Source organism: Mercurialis annua, linkage group LG2 (genome assembly GCF_937616625.2).
Source record: "Mercurialis annua linkage group LG2, ddMerAnnu1.2, whole genome shotgun sequence".
NCBI lineage: Eukaryota > Viridiplantae > Streptophyta > Magnoliopsida > Malpighiales > Euphorbiaceae > Mercurialis > Mercurialis annua.
Genome location: NC_065571.1, coordinates 573,956 through 591,479, shown reverse-complemented (window position 1 = coordinate 591,479; position 17,524 = coordinate 573,956). Strand labels below are relative to the sequence as shown.

The window sequence follows — 17,524 nt, the reverse complement described above, 5'->3', positions numbered from 1 at the left end:
ATTAAAAATGATTTATTATTTTATGGAATTTGTTTTATAAATATAAACTTGGGTTTATATTTAATAATTGTTTTGAGTCGGATTAGACTTGGGTCATCCGACAAGTGAGGTTAGCTTGGTAGTTATTTGGTAAACTCGGCAAACCCACTATTTGTAAATTATTTATTATTTAAAGTTATTAAATAATATTTATAAATTGGATTTTAAGCGGGAACTCAATAGACTTATATTATTTGGGCTTTATTACCTTTTGGTTATATTTGTGTTACGTTGGATTGTTATTTACTACGTGTTAATTGTGCTAGTCTTATGTGGTGTCTAGTACTCTTTAGAGTTAGGGTCTGATTTTAATAATTATTTTATTTGTCTAGACTCGTCTACTGTTCGTGCTTCTGAGGCGAACCAGAGTTAGTTGCTTGCCGGTATTTCACGTGGATTAGCAAGCAGTGAGTTTATATTTACTATTTACCGCTTTATTAAGTAAATTGTTATTTTAATATTAAATATATATACTGTACGTATATTTCGAACTGTTTTTATATTATGGCTCTTAGTTGGAACGTGCTACCTAATGGGCATCATTAGGACTGCGTGCGCACCGGTATTGATCTGGGTAAGGTATTTATGGAAATGTGGTAACTCGGTGTGAGCATAGCTCTCGGGACCAGGTAGAGTAACTCGGTGTAGCTCAGCTCTCGGGACTCTGGTATAAGTGTGGTTAGTGGTAACTCGGTGTAGCTCAGCTCTCGGGACCAGACCTATTGGATTATGATTATTATTTAGAATTGTGGATTAGGGTTCCAACTATTATCCGTAATATCGTTATTAAATGTTTTAAACGTTTTAAAGGTTTTCCACTTAATAAATGTAGATAGTGGTATGAACTCATCTCAGTATATCTGACCCCGTTGTTTTCCCAATTTTCCCCAGGGTTATTATCTGAGAGAGTCTGGTGATCTCCGCATTTACTTTTCCTCGGAGGTTCCTTTTATTTTAATAAAATTGTAAAAACTGTTTTATTCTTAGACCGCAGTAGTAACTAGACGTCCTTGTTATTATTATTTATTTTGTCGGATTGGTTCGACTGGTTATATTGCTTTGGCATGTTATATTATTTATATTGGTTCATGATAAATCTATTTTAGAATCAGAATTGAATAAGCATGTTATATTAATTGTTGATTATTATATCTGTTAGATTAGGTTGAAGTCTCGGTTGCCCCCGAGCATTGGTTTTCTGCAGGTTTATGTGTTTATGATTTATTTGGAGGCTAGCTACGGGTTTCGGTACTACATTACCCATACCCTAGCGCCGGTCGCGATTCATGAAAATGGGTCGTGCACGTTTCATTTATTTACAAGTTTGCCATTATGGCATTCTTGTAAATAAATTGAACTCTAGGGGCAAAATAAACTCAAGTTTCTCAAATATTCAAAAACATTAAATCATAACATATGGGCTGAATTAAAATATTTTTGGGCCTTTAAAGTAATTAAAATAATTATTTTGACGATTTTTAGCGTAAAATCGCAAAATTCACATTTAACATATAAAATTGCCAAAAGTTAAACTTAAGGCAAAACACACACAAAATTACATTTTCACACTTATAAATTCATCTCGTGAATTTAATAACTATTTTCGAGGTCCTACTTAATAAAAATTAGACACGCGCGAAAATAAATACTATCAAATAATACGGGGTATTACATCACCGTATTGCTCCGATTAGGTCCGAAACTCCGTGAAATCTACGTGGTAGTACCTGAAACGCTCAAATAAGAAATGAGACCCAATATGCCTAAAAATGATCACTAAACACACATAAATAACTCGTAAAACAACGGTAATATAGGAGTAATTCTACTCCTATATATCATCTGGTATCTCAATATATAAACTACGAGTTTTATGATTTATTTGGCGATGAAGTGAGATTGGATGCTGCACTTGTGATGTATGCTCATTGGGTTGGTCGACTTATGAAGATTAAGGGATATACTACGACCTCAACATTTGTTTTTTGATTTAATCATTATAGCTAGGCTACTAATGACGTTTGTTTCTGGTATCAGTTTTAAGACCAACAAAATTCGAAGCTTCGTGAAATTTTGATTGATACACCCGAAGATAGTAAATCTTCAAGTCATTTTGGTTTCAGCAAGTTCAAGACGTTCTTGAAGCTTGTATGGTCCTCCTTAAAGAACCTCTTTTGGAATAAGATCAGTTTGAACTTAAATGGAGAAGGTGGAGCACAACAGTAATCACAGTTTATTGGAGAATTCAAGTCAAGGTGGAGATTGTTGGAATATGCCTAGAATTCTAATTCCTATTTGTATTAGGACTCTATTAATGAAGTATTTGGGAGAAGGATAATTTTGTTATCATTGGCTAACTAGGAAGTATAAATCCAATTAGGATTAATATTCCTAATGCCATATAGACTATTTATTCACTATATATACACTACCTTATTCACCTTTTAGAAGACACCAAAAACCGAACACACAATGTAGACATTGATGTGAATAAGGAGGAAAAGGGGTGTGTATGATGTGAGGAATATAAGTTAATTCTTACCCTTTTGGGTACTTCTTGTAGAGAGAGAAACACTTTGTGGGTTTTTCTTCTAAGGCATATTTACTAGAGATGTTCTCTATTTGGTGATTCTCCACCAATTTTGTACTCCTTTTGATGATTAGTGGATGGCTCGAATCTTTCGCTCGTGGATGTACGCTTTAAAGCAGAACCACGTAAATCTCTTGTGTTATTTATTATTTTGCTATATTGTTATTTGTTGATCAAATCCATTATTAAATACCTACCAATGGTTTCGATTCCGCTGCGTATACCAATCCGGTCACGAACCGGTCAGGTACCAAAGATTCAACAATCGGTATCAATGTTATAACAAAATGTTTTTTAACAGCAAAAAAAGAATTAGCTGTAAAAAAATCTGATTTTATATACAGAATTCCTTGTAGTGAATGATCTCGAGTATCAAAACATATACCAAAATCAAAGTGTTATAATGATGGAAAAACTGTTTATTTATATTCAACAAGTGACAACTGGTTTGAATAAATTTAATAGTAAATAATAAATTAAATGATTTGTAAATATAAATTAATGAATTGATTGATATAAAAATAAATTCAAATAATGTTAAAAGTGCGAGAACACAAATACAGCTCCATTCATCCATATGTTGCAAGCTTATAAGGAATTAAGGTCCAATTTCTTAATTCCTTATAAGCTTGCAACATCTATAAATTTTGACCGTTCAAACAAATATGGCCCTAAAAAGACAAATTGTCCATCAATTTGACGAGTTGACGTATATAATTATATTCAAATTCAATTCAATTATGGAGCTTCCGTTTTCAAATGGAATAATAAAATTATAAATCAACATAAGCTATTCAAAATGACCATACACATTCTTAATATAATTGTTTCAAATTATTTCTTAATTATTAATATATGTTAAAATGATTAAAGTTATGAATATATAAAATTATTTGCCTTTATATAAAAGAAAATGTAAATCATAATGTATTATACTTCCTCTTTTTGAAAGCTAAATTGGAAATATATAATTACTCTCCCTATCTTTTGGCTTGATCAGAAAATGTAAATCATGATGTATTATACTTCCACTATTGACCTTTCCATGAATATTTCTCTGGTGCATTTGCTTTCAGGTTCCGGCTTGTCACAAGAAAAGTTGACGAAATAAACTTTTCTCGGACGGCTCGTGAAATAAAGAGTAGCCAAGAAAACCATTAAAACCAGAACAGTGTTACATACAGAGACAAAGTTGAACTTAAGGTGGTTCCATAACTCATCTCAAGTCCAATAAAAACTTAAGAAATCTTTTCTTAAAAAAAAAATTACATCAAATGAAATTTGATTAATTTAATCGGCTCGGTAAATTTCAAAATAATAAGTTGGAAACCTAATGAAACCAAATTAATCAAAATAATTAAAATTGTTAATCAATTATAAAAAAGAAATTAAAATTGTTAATCGTAATTGATTCGAATTAACCAAAAATCAAACTAAACTGAATAAATGTAATGCTAAACGTAAAGCTAAAAAGAAACGGCAGGACGGGAGATTGAAGGCAATGGAGTTGGCCAATGCGGGACTAACAATGGAACCACAATGTTAGAGAAGCGAGAACCCCATGTTTCGCACAGAATTTTCCAGTTATCGTCTCTCAAATTGCAGGAAACAACAAAACCTCTAGTCATATGCAAGTAGACGACATCTTGATCATCCCGAGAGAAATTTAGAACCCGTGGATGCGGTCCATAGTAGGGTTCTTTTGCCAACCAACTCCTGATTGGATGAGGCACACTCATCGAATACAAGTTAACTTTGTGCGTCAGACTCCACTCTTTACTCTCATAATCTTTTAGTTGCCAAATTTTTAGGTCGGAAACAATGATCTGAGATAAACGTAACGTGTTCTGCCAAAGACCGAGAAGAAGGCGCATACTGGCATCATCAGGATAGGTTTCTTCTTCCTCAATATCAGTTGAAGGTCCATCAAAGTAGTGAATTTTGTTGGTTCTATAAACGCATACGAGGATTTTGTTATCCGAAGTAGGCCAGTGCATCTTTTCATCGTAGATGACGGCAGATCTAGAGGTGCCCAAGATGCCAATTTCATCAGCCAACGTTATTTTCTTTTCCACCCATTTTCCACATTCTGATGAAAAAATATACATCTTAATATGTCGCGTCCGAGCCTCATTAGACAAAGTACAACCAATAACGATCACCTTAAAACTCACAGAACCTGGACTCATGCTGACTTGGCCGCGAATAAAACCTACATATACATGGCTGCCGGTATGATGAAGACATCCGAGTTTAACCCACTGCTCTGTAAAAGGATTGCATATGTAGTATTCACACATCCTAACATCAAGGCATAACAATAAGCCACTGCAAGAACCCACGATTTCAATTTCTCTAAATTTACCTGGCAAGAAACTAATGGATATTTTCTCGTCCGCATCAAATAAGAAGCTTAAACTACGATTCTCTACATTTCTGCGGTGCAATATTAACGACTCTCGCGGTTGCTGTTGGTTTTGGGTTCGGTGCGCGACGAAGCCTCTGATAAAATCAGGCTGTGAAATAAGATTCAACCAACGTTTGCACACTGACTTGCATCGCATAACAAAACGACAATCAGTTCGATTCAGTATTTCTATCAAAATATCATCCGTCACATCATTAATGCATCTTCTTCTTCGCCTATCAATCCGATTTCTACGACAAGTAGCCATTCTCCTGTTTCAAACTTCAGTCTAAACAATTAATAAACCTTGACAATTTCCCTTGAACTAAAATACTTTCAATAATCTCAGAATTAAAGTCTATATAATAATTCCAATATCAAATCAATGATGTCGAATATATATACACTTTTAAGTACAGAGATAAGGTTTTCTAATTGTCTATAAGCAATTAACTAACTCAATTAGGTCAACCACTAAAGATAAATAATACCATTACGCTTGGTTAATAGAATGAAATATTATAAAGAGGAAATTACACCATTTACCAAAAAAAATGAAAATAATTACAAAAGTATATGTTCACTTTTTTTATTTACAAAAATATTAATAATATTTACAAAAGTATAAAAAAATAAAAAATAATATCAAACATACGGTGTATACTGTGGGTATAATGTTAGTATACTAATAAACTAATATTATATCAATATTGTACCAAAATTATACCAACATTATATATACTGAGATTTTATTAATATTAAATAAAAATTTACCAAAATTACATCAAATCGTATACTGAAAATTAAATTAATAGTATACCAAAATTATACCATCAGTAATGCAAGAGTATACAAATTTTCTAGTTCATTATCAACTATAGTGAAAAGTACATATAAAAAAAAATATACATGTTATCAACTAGAAAAAATATATAAAAATTTATAATCGATATACCGAAAATATACTGAAATTATACCAATAATAAACAAAATATTCTTTTTAAATTATCTGATTTATAGTTTTAATATTCCAAAATTATACCATAATTATACCGACATTATACAAATCGTACTTTTGTAATTAATTTTCATTTTTTGATACTTTTGTAATTAATTTTAAATCAGTCATATTTTTGTAAATAAAAAAAATTTACAGGTACTTTTGTAAATATTTTTAAAATTTTAGGTAATTTTGTCATCGTCCCTATTATAAAATAGAATAGTCCGTGTTTACTTTTTAAAAAGAGTCCTTATTTAAATTTCATACAAAATAACTATTACATTCTGCAAATAATCCTATTACATAATACAAATATGGCCTTACTCATATAACTTAACATAAGGTCATTATTCGAAAAGAAAACTAAATACCTGAATGAATTTTAAGTTTACTACCGAACAACCGGAACGTACACTGTAGGAAATTCAGCGGCACTGCAGATTATTTTTTTGACGGCCATTAGCTTTTATAAATATCTCAGCCCAAAGAGAGTCCTTTCCTAGTACGAGTGAATTTGGAACTTCTACTTTAACAAATTATATCATAAATCCGTTTTATTATAGGCTTAGTGTTTGGTAATCTAATTTATTGTTTAAATTAATATATTAAACATTTAATTACGGGTTAATTTCATATAAAATCACCACTTTTATACGTTTTTTTCATTTTAATCACGTACTTTAAAAAGTGTGAGATAAAATCACTATCTTTCATTTTTTTTGAAAATCTATTACTGATGAGAAAATTTAATGTCTGTTTTCTTCTAAATAAATGGATATTGCATTAAAATCCTGTAGAATTGATTCTCTCTTAAGTTAATTGAATGACAAATAATACTATACTCTTTTTTTAGATAAATGATAGTGGATTAGTTTAACCATAAAGAAGTGGAAAGTAAAAATCTTTACGAGAAAGACAACGGTTACAAAAGATTACAAGAGTATAATTTAAAAGAGTCGATTTAATTAAATTAATATATATCTTTTAATTTATAAAAATAATCTAAGTTGATTACATCATATATCAATTTTCAATGAACTTGAAATAAACTTTAAACTGCACAATAAAGTTTGTTCATTATTTTCAAAAAAAAAATCACATACCTAAAATATACAACTTTAGAGCAAACAAATTGATGAATGTAGCTCCAAAGAAGGTTCAGAAACTCCTGAAATTTAGTTAGTAATAATATTATTGGCCCAATCATGCACTATTTTTCCAAAATAAAGAAAAGATTAACCATTCCAAATCTAAACACAAGATAGTGAGAATAAAGATATTTTATTAGATATATCTTGATTTCATCATTAAGAATTTGTACTCCTCTTAATTTCCACTTCACCACAAAAGAGGCTTGATCATCAATCATTCAACAATACAAGAAAAACAAATTAAGAAATCATTCACGCATGCAAATTTCAAATACAATCTCCAATTCACAATTCGGAAACTCGAACTCAGCTTGAAGAATTATTAATCGACACAATCTTAGGCACATGAACAGGAAATTTATCAATCTCATCAATCCAAGGACTCTTCTCTTTCGCAGGATTTACAGTCTTCAAAGCTTGCCAAACAGCACTGTTGCACTTAAACCCTGAACCGAATGCAATTTGCCATGTTCTGTCTCCTTTTCTGATTCTCCCTTTAGCTTCAGAATACGCAAGTTCATACCATAATGAACTACTCGAAGTATTTCCAAATCTATACAAAGTCATTCTTGAAGGCTCCATATGCCACTCACTCAGATCAAGATTCTTCTCTAATTCATCCAAAACCGCTCTTCCTCCGGCGTGAATGCAAAAATGTTCAAATGCCAATTTAAAATCTGGAATGTAGGGTTTTATTTTCATTTTAAAGACTTTTCTTGCGACTAAAGTTACGAAAAACAGAAGCTGCTCGGACATTGGGAGGACTAGTGGGCCGAGTGTGGTGATGTTTGTTTTGAGTGCTTCTCCGGCAACGGCCATGAGGTCTTTTGAGAGTGAGACTCCGGTTCTTTTTTTGTCGCTTTCGTCTTCTTTTTGGAACACGCAATTGTAACATTTATCATCTGCTCCTTTGTGGGTACGCACTGTATGGATAAGTTGGTACTTTGATCTGCGGCGATCTGATGGGCGGTTGGAGAGAAGGATGGCGGCTCCTCCCATCCGGAAGAGGCAGTTTGAGACGAGCATTGATCGGTCATTTCCAAAATACCAATTTAAAGTTATGTTCTCCATGCTTACCACTAGGGCATATGAGTTAGGGTTAACCTGGTAGAATTACAAGTTAAAACATTAAGGTTAGTTCAAAATAATATAATTACGTGCATATTCAAATTTAAAATTGAAATTTTATAAATATAAAAATATACATTAATACAAACTATTCAAATTGAACCATACACGTTAATATAATTGTTTCAAATTATTTCTTAAGGATTTATATATGTTAAAATGATTAAAGTTATTGAATATATAAAATTATTTGCGTTTATTTAAAAGAAAATGTAAATTGTAATATATTATACTTCCTCTTTTTGAAAGCTAAATTGGAAATATATAATTACTCTCCCTATCTTTTGGCTTGAGAATTGAGTATATATAGCTGTCATAACTGAAGGTAGTTGTAGCATTTATGAGTATATCACTACCATTAATGTCCTTGTTCCCTACAAAACTTTATACTAGTATAAATAAGACCTTTTCATAAGTAAAATTTCTCAAAATCATTTAATAGTAACAGCTGGACATGTGAACAAATGATGCCTAGCCTCTGAGTTCTTATTAATGTTCACATCAGTATTAGTAGTACATACTGTTGCCATCGTGTATTGACTATTGACCATATCATTATTGAACCAATGTGTTTCTATCCAATTGTATAACGGGATAATTTTTGACACAAAATTTGTCAACTCCATCGTGTTTAGATAGGAAAATGCTATTTAACCCACCATTTTATACCTCTTTCATTGTCCCTCCTTACGTGGCAGCATTTAATTCGTCTAATTACCCTCCAAAAGTGTATATCTCAAAAGACAATTTTTAATGCATCTACTAGTTTGTTGTCACGTCAGGTGGGTTAAAAAAGATGGGTTAAAAAGGAGGGTTATATAGCACTACTCGTTTAGATATACCCATAAAAGTAAACTATATCTCTCCCGTCCACGATTAATAGCTTATGGAAGTTATAACGCCTTGCCCTATACTCCAATATTTATCGTTTTAAACTATTTTTTATATATAAAAAACAAAACAAAAAATTGATTTACATATTTTTTACTGATGTATACATGCATACTAAGTACTCCCTCCGTCCCACTCTAATTGACAAAATAACTATATTTCAATAACCAAGACAAACTAATAAATAATAGAGAAAATTATTCATATACCCTTATATTGATAATGGAGCTAATTAATGCTATTAGTATATTAGTCAAATTTTCATTAAATACTCATCATTTTCCATAAAAGACATGGTTTTAAATGAGGGTAAAGATGGAAAATTAAAGAATAAAATTATAGTTATGTTAGTTTTGTCAATTAGAATGGGACACCAAAAACTTCATATTTTGTCAATTAGAGTGTGACGGAGGGTGTATTATTTTTAAGTTTGACTAGTTTTTTAGTCTTACTAAATCATCATCTACTAATGAAGATATAAATGTGAAAAAATGACAAATATTATGAAATAAAAAAAATCTCCAAAACGACAAATACTATAGACCGAAAGAAATATATGTTGAAAAAAAGTTTTTTTTTTAATTAAATTATACTTCTAACTGCCTATAATATACTTATTAAACAATTCATTCATTCATAATTCTGAAATATTTCTATTATATAGTATTTTAGTTAAATCGTAATAAAATAATAAAATATTTTTTTTTAATATTTTTTTTAATTATTATTAGAGTTATGATAAAGTTAATTTAATAGACTAGATTAAATTATTAAAATATATTAAATACTTATCTAGTTAACCAACTTCTAGTATAGAACATTTAAAATGAAAATCATCATACTAATGGAATGATGTATAATGATGTCATTGTTCTGTCTATGCATGAATTAATGATGCGGTCATATATGCACATAAATAATTAGGAGAAAATCATTTTCATGCAATCTATAATAATTAAACTTAGAAATGTTTTTGTTTCCACACCTGTAATAGTTGTTTGGCAAGATCAATAGAAATAAGTCCAGCACTGCATCCCATACCACCAAGATTATAGCTCAAAATATTTCCTCTAAGCTTGTAATGATTCACAATCATAGCAGACAAAGACGGCGTCGGATTGAACAAACTACAGTTCACGATCAGAATTCCTATTTCCTTAGCTTTAACCCCAGTTTTCTCCAACAGTTCATCGATGGCACTGAACATAACAGCCTCCGCCTCCTTTCTCGCCTCCTCCATACACGGGTTCGCCGGAACCCGCATCACTGCCTCCGGCAAGTACGTGTCTTGCCCTAAACCGGACCTCTCAAGAATCTTCTTCTGAAACGCTAAATTCTCGCTGGTGAAAGTTCCGGCCACTGTTGACCTTTCCATGAATATTTCTCTGGTGCATTTTCTTTCTGGCTCCGGCTTGTAGCATGAAAAGTTGACTAAGTAGACTTTTCTCGGCCGGCTCGTGAAATAAAGAGTGGCCAAGAAAACCATTAAAGCAGAACAGAGTGTTACAGAGACAAAATTAAACTTAAGGTGGTTCCATAACTGAACAAAATCTTCGACGCTAAGTGTGGAAAGATGAGCAGAGGAAATCCCGAGAAGTGGAATAAGTAAGAGATACATAGCGTTAGAGATTAAATAATGGTAACCCAATTTGACATACTTGAGTTTAACTGATAACAGAAAATTCGGCAGCCTGTGTTGATATTCAGGTTCCACTCTAACCGATTGTTCAGACTCTGCCATTTCTTGATCAAGAATTAGTAATAATATTGTAAAATAGGTTCAAGATTTTGGTTCTTGGGGATATATAAAAAGATGAAAATAAAGGTGAGCGAAGAAATGGGAGATTTTGTAAATTGAAAATGAAATAGAGAATTGTGATGTGGAGGGGATTGGGTGTGGGGATTTAAAGGGGAGTGTGAATGTAGAGAGAGAAGGGGAGAGGGGATGGGGGAGGATGCAACCACCTCAACGAACACCCGCCATGGCATTGAATATTTGCCGACCAGGAAACGAGCGGGATTCTGCGCGTGCATGTTTTGTGTTTTTTTACATGTTTGACCTAATCCTTTTTCTATATATTTCCACTTTGCCATCTTTTTGATGCATCCTCATTTTTTTATTACTTACTCTTTAACCATCCAAAAACATTCTCCACAACCTCACTAAAAAATTTACTTGAAGGATTGTTAGTCTTATTAGAAACGGTTGAAAAAATTAGTACAGAAAGTGGACATTGAAACAGAGGAAATGTTATTTTTATATAATTTAAATATTAAAATTAATTTTTTAAATATTGATCTTTAACTAATACTATCATAATTTTATAAAAATTTGAAATAAAAATAAAAATAAAATAAATATCTATTATTAAAATTAGTTATAAAATTAAAGGTGGTAGATTTCGAAATCACAAAATATATACTATTATAATTATAAACTTATCATCTCAGTTACCAATGAGCTATAACTCAAATGGTATAAACGCTAGGCAGCAAACTGCTAGGTCGTGGGTTCGTTTTTTCCCACAAGCATTCCCCTCCTCAATTATCAAATAAAAAAAAACTTATCATCTCAGTTTGTATGCAAATGGTCCCAAACCATGTACATTGCAAGTGTATATTGAATTTAAATCTTGAACTCCTTTCATTTCCAAATAATAATCTAGTACTTTCTTTTTACAAGATTAATCGTCATATTTTATATATATTTTTTTGTTTAAATAAATATTTTAATTCATAATTATTTATAAATTATAATTACATATAAATTATTTATTCTAAAATGTAACCATAAAACAAATTGTGTGTTTTTCTTAAATGAGACGTGTTTATATGTATAGTCCGTAAGGGAGAAGAAACGTATGTCATGTGTTTATAAATAATGTTCCTACGACAAGTGTTTGAATATAAAAGAATGCATATGTGGCATCAAATATATGTTGGTGAACTAGATATTGTTCACCATAACACATATTTTTTTAATTCGAAAATAAAATTTGATAGGATCACATTAGCATTCATGGAATGTTTGACAAGTTTCATCAATTACTCTTTTTTGAGAGAGAAAATATGTACCTTTTTCATTTTTTCATTTTTTTTATTTTATTTTAAACATTTTTATCTTTTTATTTAGTCTACATATTTTTTAAAACAGTTTTATAATTAAAATCTTCTTTTAAAAAAAGTCTGAAAGTATGGTGCGTTCTCAGGGACATAGTAAAACTATTTTTAAAAATATATAGATCAAGTAAAAAAACAAAAATTAGTCAAAAAAAATACTTAGAGACAAGATAAAATCATGAATCTTAATTAAAATTGGATTTTGCCTTCTTTTTTTTAAAGTTGCCATCAATATCTGTAAATATTTGTATACACGTATACGTTATATACTAGAAATGTAATAGATTTTATCTTATATATTTCCGGAGGAAAAAGAGAGCATTCAGGATAGAAGAAGTACGCATTTTATTATAGTAAATGTACATCATGATAAGTGGATAAAAAGAAAGAAAATAGTTCATTTTGTTAAAGACTACTAGTAAACATCAAATTAATTATCAGATTGTTGTGTCATTTGTATTCAAAAAAGGACAAATTAAACGAATCATATTAGCCGTTAAATGTATATCTCAAATTTCTTAATCTGGGATTGATGGATGGTCTATTTACTAAAGTTTGACTTTTTCTCTCTTTTTTTTTTCTCTTTGAAGGAGGCCATTAGACATTGAAGTGCTAACAATATCTTTGATGTCTAATCAGTTTTATCAACTCTATACATTTTCAGTAATGCTATTTTAAGAGTGATCAATTTAATTAGATTTTTTATATATATAAAAATATATTTTCTTTATTTTAAAACAAAAACATAATAACCAATAACGTTATTAGGTTCATAATTTTGTCGGTCATAATAAAATTAAAAGGTTATTAGGTCAACTCATTATTGTAACTATTTGCTAAAGATGACGGTCATAATAAAAAAAAATTGAATTACAGTTAATTTGGTTCAATTTAATGATGATTGATAGTCATCCAATGCATCATGCATACGTCTAGTCACATTGAATCACTGAAACAAGCCAATGTGGATTTAGCTTGAATGGTTAAAACACCTATAAATGCATTGAAAAGTTGTAGGTTTAATCCCGCTTCCGTAACTAACAACTAACAATTGAGACCCTAACAATCGACTATCACTTTTGACAGAAAAAATCACTGAGAGATTAGCCAGTAATAGTGTTACAAATGTTATTAAGATAAAGGGCAGATACGGAATACCACACACTGAGTATATGAGAACGGCCAGCAAAGAACCTTACGAGCATTCGAAGCCGCTGGAGTTGACCTTCAAAATGGCGTGTACAATTTGGCTGGCAATATTTATATTTATGATAATATGGAACAAGTTCATTTAATAAACAGACCATTCCTTCAAATATTAAATGCTCTAACTGCTAACCAAATAAATACCCACCCAACTAGCAAAATTGCATTTACCTCTTTTAGCAAGTGGATAGATAGATTTGGTGATGGTAGTGGAGAAATTAAGGGGTTTAATTTAAGATAATGAGTTAGAAATAGTAGACGAGAAATTTTGCATACATCAACCAAATCCATCTCCTACACTACACTTACGCTTGTTTGTATCAACAAGACACTTGCTATCGATGCCAAATAGGGTAAATAATTAGTATTCATTTTCAGTCAATGTCCGACTCACCTTTCATATTACATAGATTTCGGAGTGCCAAAATGGATCGTAAAACACAAACACGATTCACCTAATATAAAAATTACAAGTTAAGATCAAAATTAAATGTGATTGTGTTACATACGGGTCGACTCATATGACACAGCTCAAAACATATAGTACTTGGGTTGACAAGCAAATATGTCATATTGTGTCTAGTCAAACCTACTCGACACGTTTTCGATATATACATTGGCTATATCGTGTTAATGTTACCCATATTTGATCCACTTAAATGAGTTAAAACATGTCGTTTGGATATAATTTATATTCGATCAATTTAAATAAATATACTAAACATGTCGTGCATATTCAAAAATTATGTATTGTAGCATAGGATCCATATACATTGAACGTTTTAAATTATAAAATATCTAAATTTTAGCTAAACGGCACTGAAATAATAAATTTTTTTATTATCATGTGTCGAGTCCGATAATTGAAAAACTTATAAATTATTAGATTCAACAGCTAATTAATCTTTTTTTTATAATATCTTGACATAATTCACCGAATAAGATAAATATTCATAAATTAAATTATAAATTATTCAATAAATATACACTTTTAAAATTTAATAAATAAATAAAAAGTGCAATTTGATGAATTTTTCAATTCAATTGTTTAGAACTTTGATCTGCAAGTCCTCAATTTAAAAATGTAACAATGATAAGTATTTTCACGCCTTGGTTGCCTATTGTCAAATCTGTAGTTTTGCTCTTTTAACACATGGGTGCCCACTTTTGAGTTGATTAGGGTTTTACCTTGATTTATTTTTGTTATTTCATATATGATTTCTTTTATCATGAGGATCGGGTCCTAGCATGCATCTATCATTTTATATTAATATGATCCATATTCAACTCGTTTATTATAAAAAAAAGGTCCATGTGTTGTTATCATATACGATCGACCCACAAAATTAAACGAGTTATACAAGTTAACACGCATAATTTAACTTTTATATTTTGTTCACGTGAACACGATTACTAAATGAATTGTATTCGTGTTAATCCTAATTGTGTCTCCATAGTAGACCGATACAGCACAGACATAATTCATCAACCCATTTTAACACTCTTAATAAATTAACATTTAAGAAAGATTGTGATTAGGAGATATATTTGAAGTAAAGCAATTTGATTGAAGAGTTTAAGGTAGCTTTCCATGGCGGAGCCACATAGACGCCACTAGAACAATAAGGGGAGAAATTAATATTCAAGTGAATGATATTTTTTTAATGTGTCTAATCAACAAAGCTAACAATAAAGTTTCAAATTAGTCAAGTTGGCAGCTTGAGTTTCATAATGATTTCAATTGCAGACTAGCAGAAGTACCATCTCGTTTTCAAGTGGTTACTTCTTAAAGTTCAGCATTGAATGGATCTTCTTTTTCAACTACTACTTCTTGCCTTAATTTACACCTGATCATTGGACCATATTCACGCTCGACCCAACCAAGTCCAGCCCGTTCGAACCAAACTTACTCTTATATTTGCCTCGAGTCTGGCCCGGATCCGAAATAAACCTAATTTTTCATGTGCGGACTTGCGCTTTTATAATCAATTCTATTTCAATGCATCTCAAAAAGAATCCAGCTGAACCGACAAAAATATAATATGTATGAACGGGATCTTGATAGAAAAAATTAGGCCTGAACGAAACCAGAATAGATTTGGACTATCGTTTAAAGAGTCAAAGTCAGTTGAATCCAGCCCAAATCCGCCCAAACGTGACCCATGAACATGTACACTTAATTCTCTAATATTTTCCTTTACATTATTATTGAAGGAATATTGAATTTAAAACATGTGATTGCATGATCCATAATGTATAATGTGAAAGGCTAATCTTAAAGTTTGTTTGGTTCGCCTTAGGGTATCAAAAACGGGTCTATTTGTCTCGCATCAATCCACTCAACTGACATGATTAGCGTCAACACGGACACGACCCATATAATAATCTTCGACCCATTTCGTAATCACGTCAACACAAACGCAACACGGAAATATTCAAACTTGTAATACCTTATTTGGTGAAAGCGACCAACAGGTAAAATGAGCATTGGGCACACTTTGCACTTCATTTTCCAGTTAAGAACATTCTTTAAGTCTCATTAAGTGAATACCTACTGATTTGATAGGTGTAACAATATCATATACCCATATTTCAACAAATAAGGCAGTGAGAGGATGCACGTTAAACTGCTAATGAGACTCTCAAAGTCAAGCAAAGACTCTTCGTCATGTTATCTGTGTCGGTGATCTAAGTGCCAAGTATGATCAAAAGCATCCATTTAGAATTGAAAGTATGGTGATTCAAAATGAGTTCTCGTGTTAAATTACAAAGATACATATGGCTTCAGAACAGTAATGCCTGGCTATAATTGCATTTTGCAGCAGCTGGCATATGTGAAATTACGAATCTTGGATTACAAAGTAAGGATATGATATGGATACGTGTATGTTCACATTGAAAGTATATTATGTTGAAAAGAGATTTGTCTTTGAAAAGGGTACAAACTAATCCTTAAGCTTTATCAATACAGGCAGAACATATCTCAAGCAACCAGAAGGCAGAAGCAATAAAATTTACTTTAACATTCTATAAGCGAGACAAATTATTCAAACATCGAAACAAAATCCGCAAAGCACAAGCTGGATATTGCATATTAGTTATGCTGTTTATCGTGACTACTATTTAACACAAAGGGCAACGAAAGTAACTTACAGCCGGTATCAGCAATTCTTTCTGTCGCGAGCTAGTTCTCGCGCCATTTCCCTTAGTTCCTCCGGTGATGGAGGCCTTGGTGCTTCTGGAGGATACACTACATATGATTTCTTCATGGCAAAACAGAAACAAGAGCGCAACAATTCAGAAAGAGAATGGAACATATCATCAAAGATTATAACACTGAAACATAACTACAAGGGCTTAAGATTAGACACTAAACAGTTAACACAGGTATACTGCATGAGAAATCAGAGCAAATTATCCTAAATTGATGACTTATAAGAACAGCTAACCCTAATTCAAAAAATAGTAAAAATCATACTCTCAATCTCAAGATATCCCAATAAAATAGCACTCGAGATTTTCATAATTCAAAACAAAAATCAACAGAATTTAATTTTTAGCAACGAAATAAAAGAATGAAGGGAGTGAGATTACTGACATTTCCCATGAATTTCTGGAGATTCTTGGAATTGTTAGCGAAAGCGTACATAAGAACGATTGGAACTGCGACATATACACCAAATTTTACTATCTCCAAAACGCCTTTCGATGTACCCACTGACGACATATTTTCCGGACAATATTTCTCCTCTTTTAACCTTCAAATGCTTTCATGAGTTTTGATCAAGAAGAAGAAGAAGAAGATACAGCTAATAATACCTCAGATTCAGAGAATTCAGGGTAAGATTTTCTGGGCCCAATTAGGCCCATAAATCCATACCCACAACCCATTTGCCTCTAATTACAATTATTTAAACATAAAATTCAATATTTAATTTATTTTTTAGTCTCCATAAGGCATAAATAATATTCACATAACCAATACTTCATCT

General features: G+C 31.3%; 3 protein-coding genes across 3 annotated transcripts; all 3 read right to left on the bottom strand.

Moving 5' to 3' along the window:
• Positions 1-4,095: 4,095 nt before the first annotated feature.
• LOC126670266 (F-box protein At5g49610-like) lies at positions 4,096-5,304 on the bottom strand. Its single transcript, XM_050363958.2, has one exon. The coding sequence runs from the start codon at positions 5,302-5,304 to the stop codon at positions 4,096-4,098; it is 1,209 nt and encodes a 402-aa protein (XP_050219915.1).
• A 1,997-nt stretch (positions 5,305-7,301) lies between these two features.
• LOC126669172 (3-ketoacyl-CoA synthase 20-like) lies at positions 7,302-11,136 on the bottom strand. The gene is made up of 2 exons (XM_050362560.2): positions 10,192-11,136; positions 7,302-8,291 (listed from the first exon to the last, which is right to left on the bottom strand). The coding sequence occupies exons 1-2, from the start codon at positions 10,945-10,947 to the stop codon at positions 7,494-7,496; spliced, it is 1,554 nt and encodes a 517-aa protein (XP_050218517.1). The 5' UTR covers positions 10,948-11,136; the 3' UTR covers positions 7,302-7,493.
• Positions 11,137-16,402: 5,266 nt separating this feature from the next.
• Positions 16,403-17,323, bottom strand: LOC126666799 (uncharacterized). The gene is made up of 2 exons (XM_050359673.2): positions 17,131-17,323; positions 16,403-16,795 (listed from the first exon to the last, which is right to left on the bottom strand). Exons 1-2 carry the CDS (start codon positions 17,257-17,259, stop codon positions 16,694-16,696), a joined length of 231 nt encoding a protein of 76 aa, XP_050215630.1. The 5' UTR covers positions 17,260-17,323; the 3' UTR covers positions 16,403-16,693.
• Positions 17,324-17,524: the final 201 nt, after the last annotated feature.

Bases quoted from the DNA above. Each gene is read 5' to 3' on its own strand.
- LOC126666799 (XM_050359673.2), bottom strand. From the start codon at position 17,259: ATGTCGTCAGTGGGTACATCGAAAGGCGTTTTGGAGATAGTAAAATTT. The intron at 16,796-17,130 runs GTCAGTAATCTC...TTTGCCATGAAG, and splicing joins TCCAGAAATTCATGGGAAAT to AAATCATATGTAGTGTATCC.
- LOC126670266 (XM_050363958.2), bottom strand. From the start codon at position 5,304: ATGGCTACTTGTCGTAGAAATCGGATTGATAGGCGAAGAAGAAGATGC.
- LOC126669172 (XM_050362560.2), bottom strand. From the start codon at position 10,947: ATGGCAGAGTCTGAACAATCGGTTAGAGTGGAACCTGAATATCAACAC. The intron at 8,292-10,191 runs GTGTGGAAACAA...TAATTCTACCAG, and splicing joins TTGCCAAACAACTATTACAG to GTTAACCCTAACTCATATGC.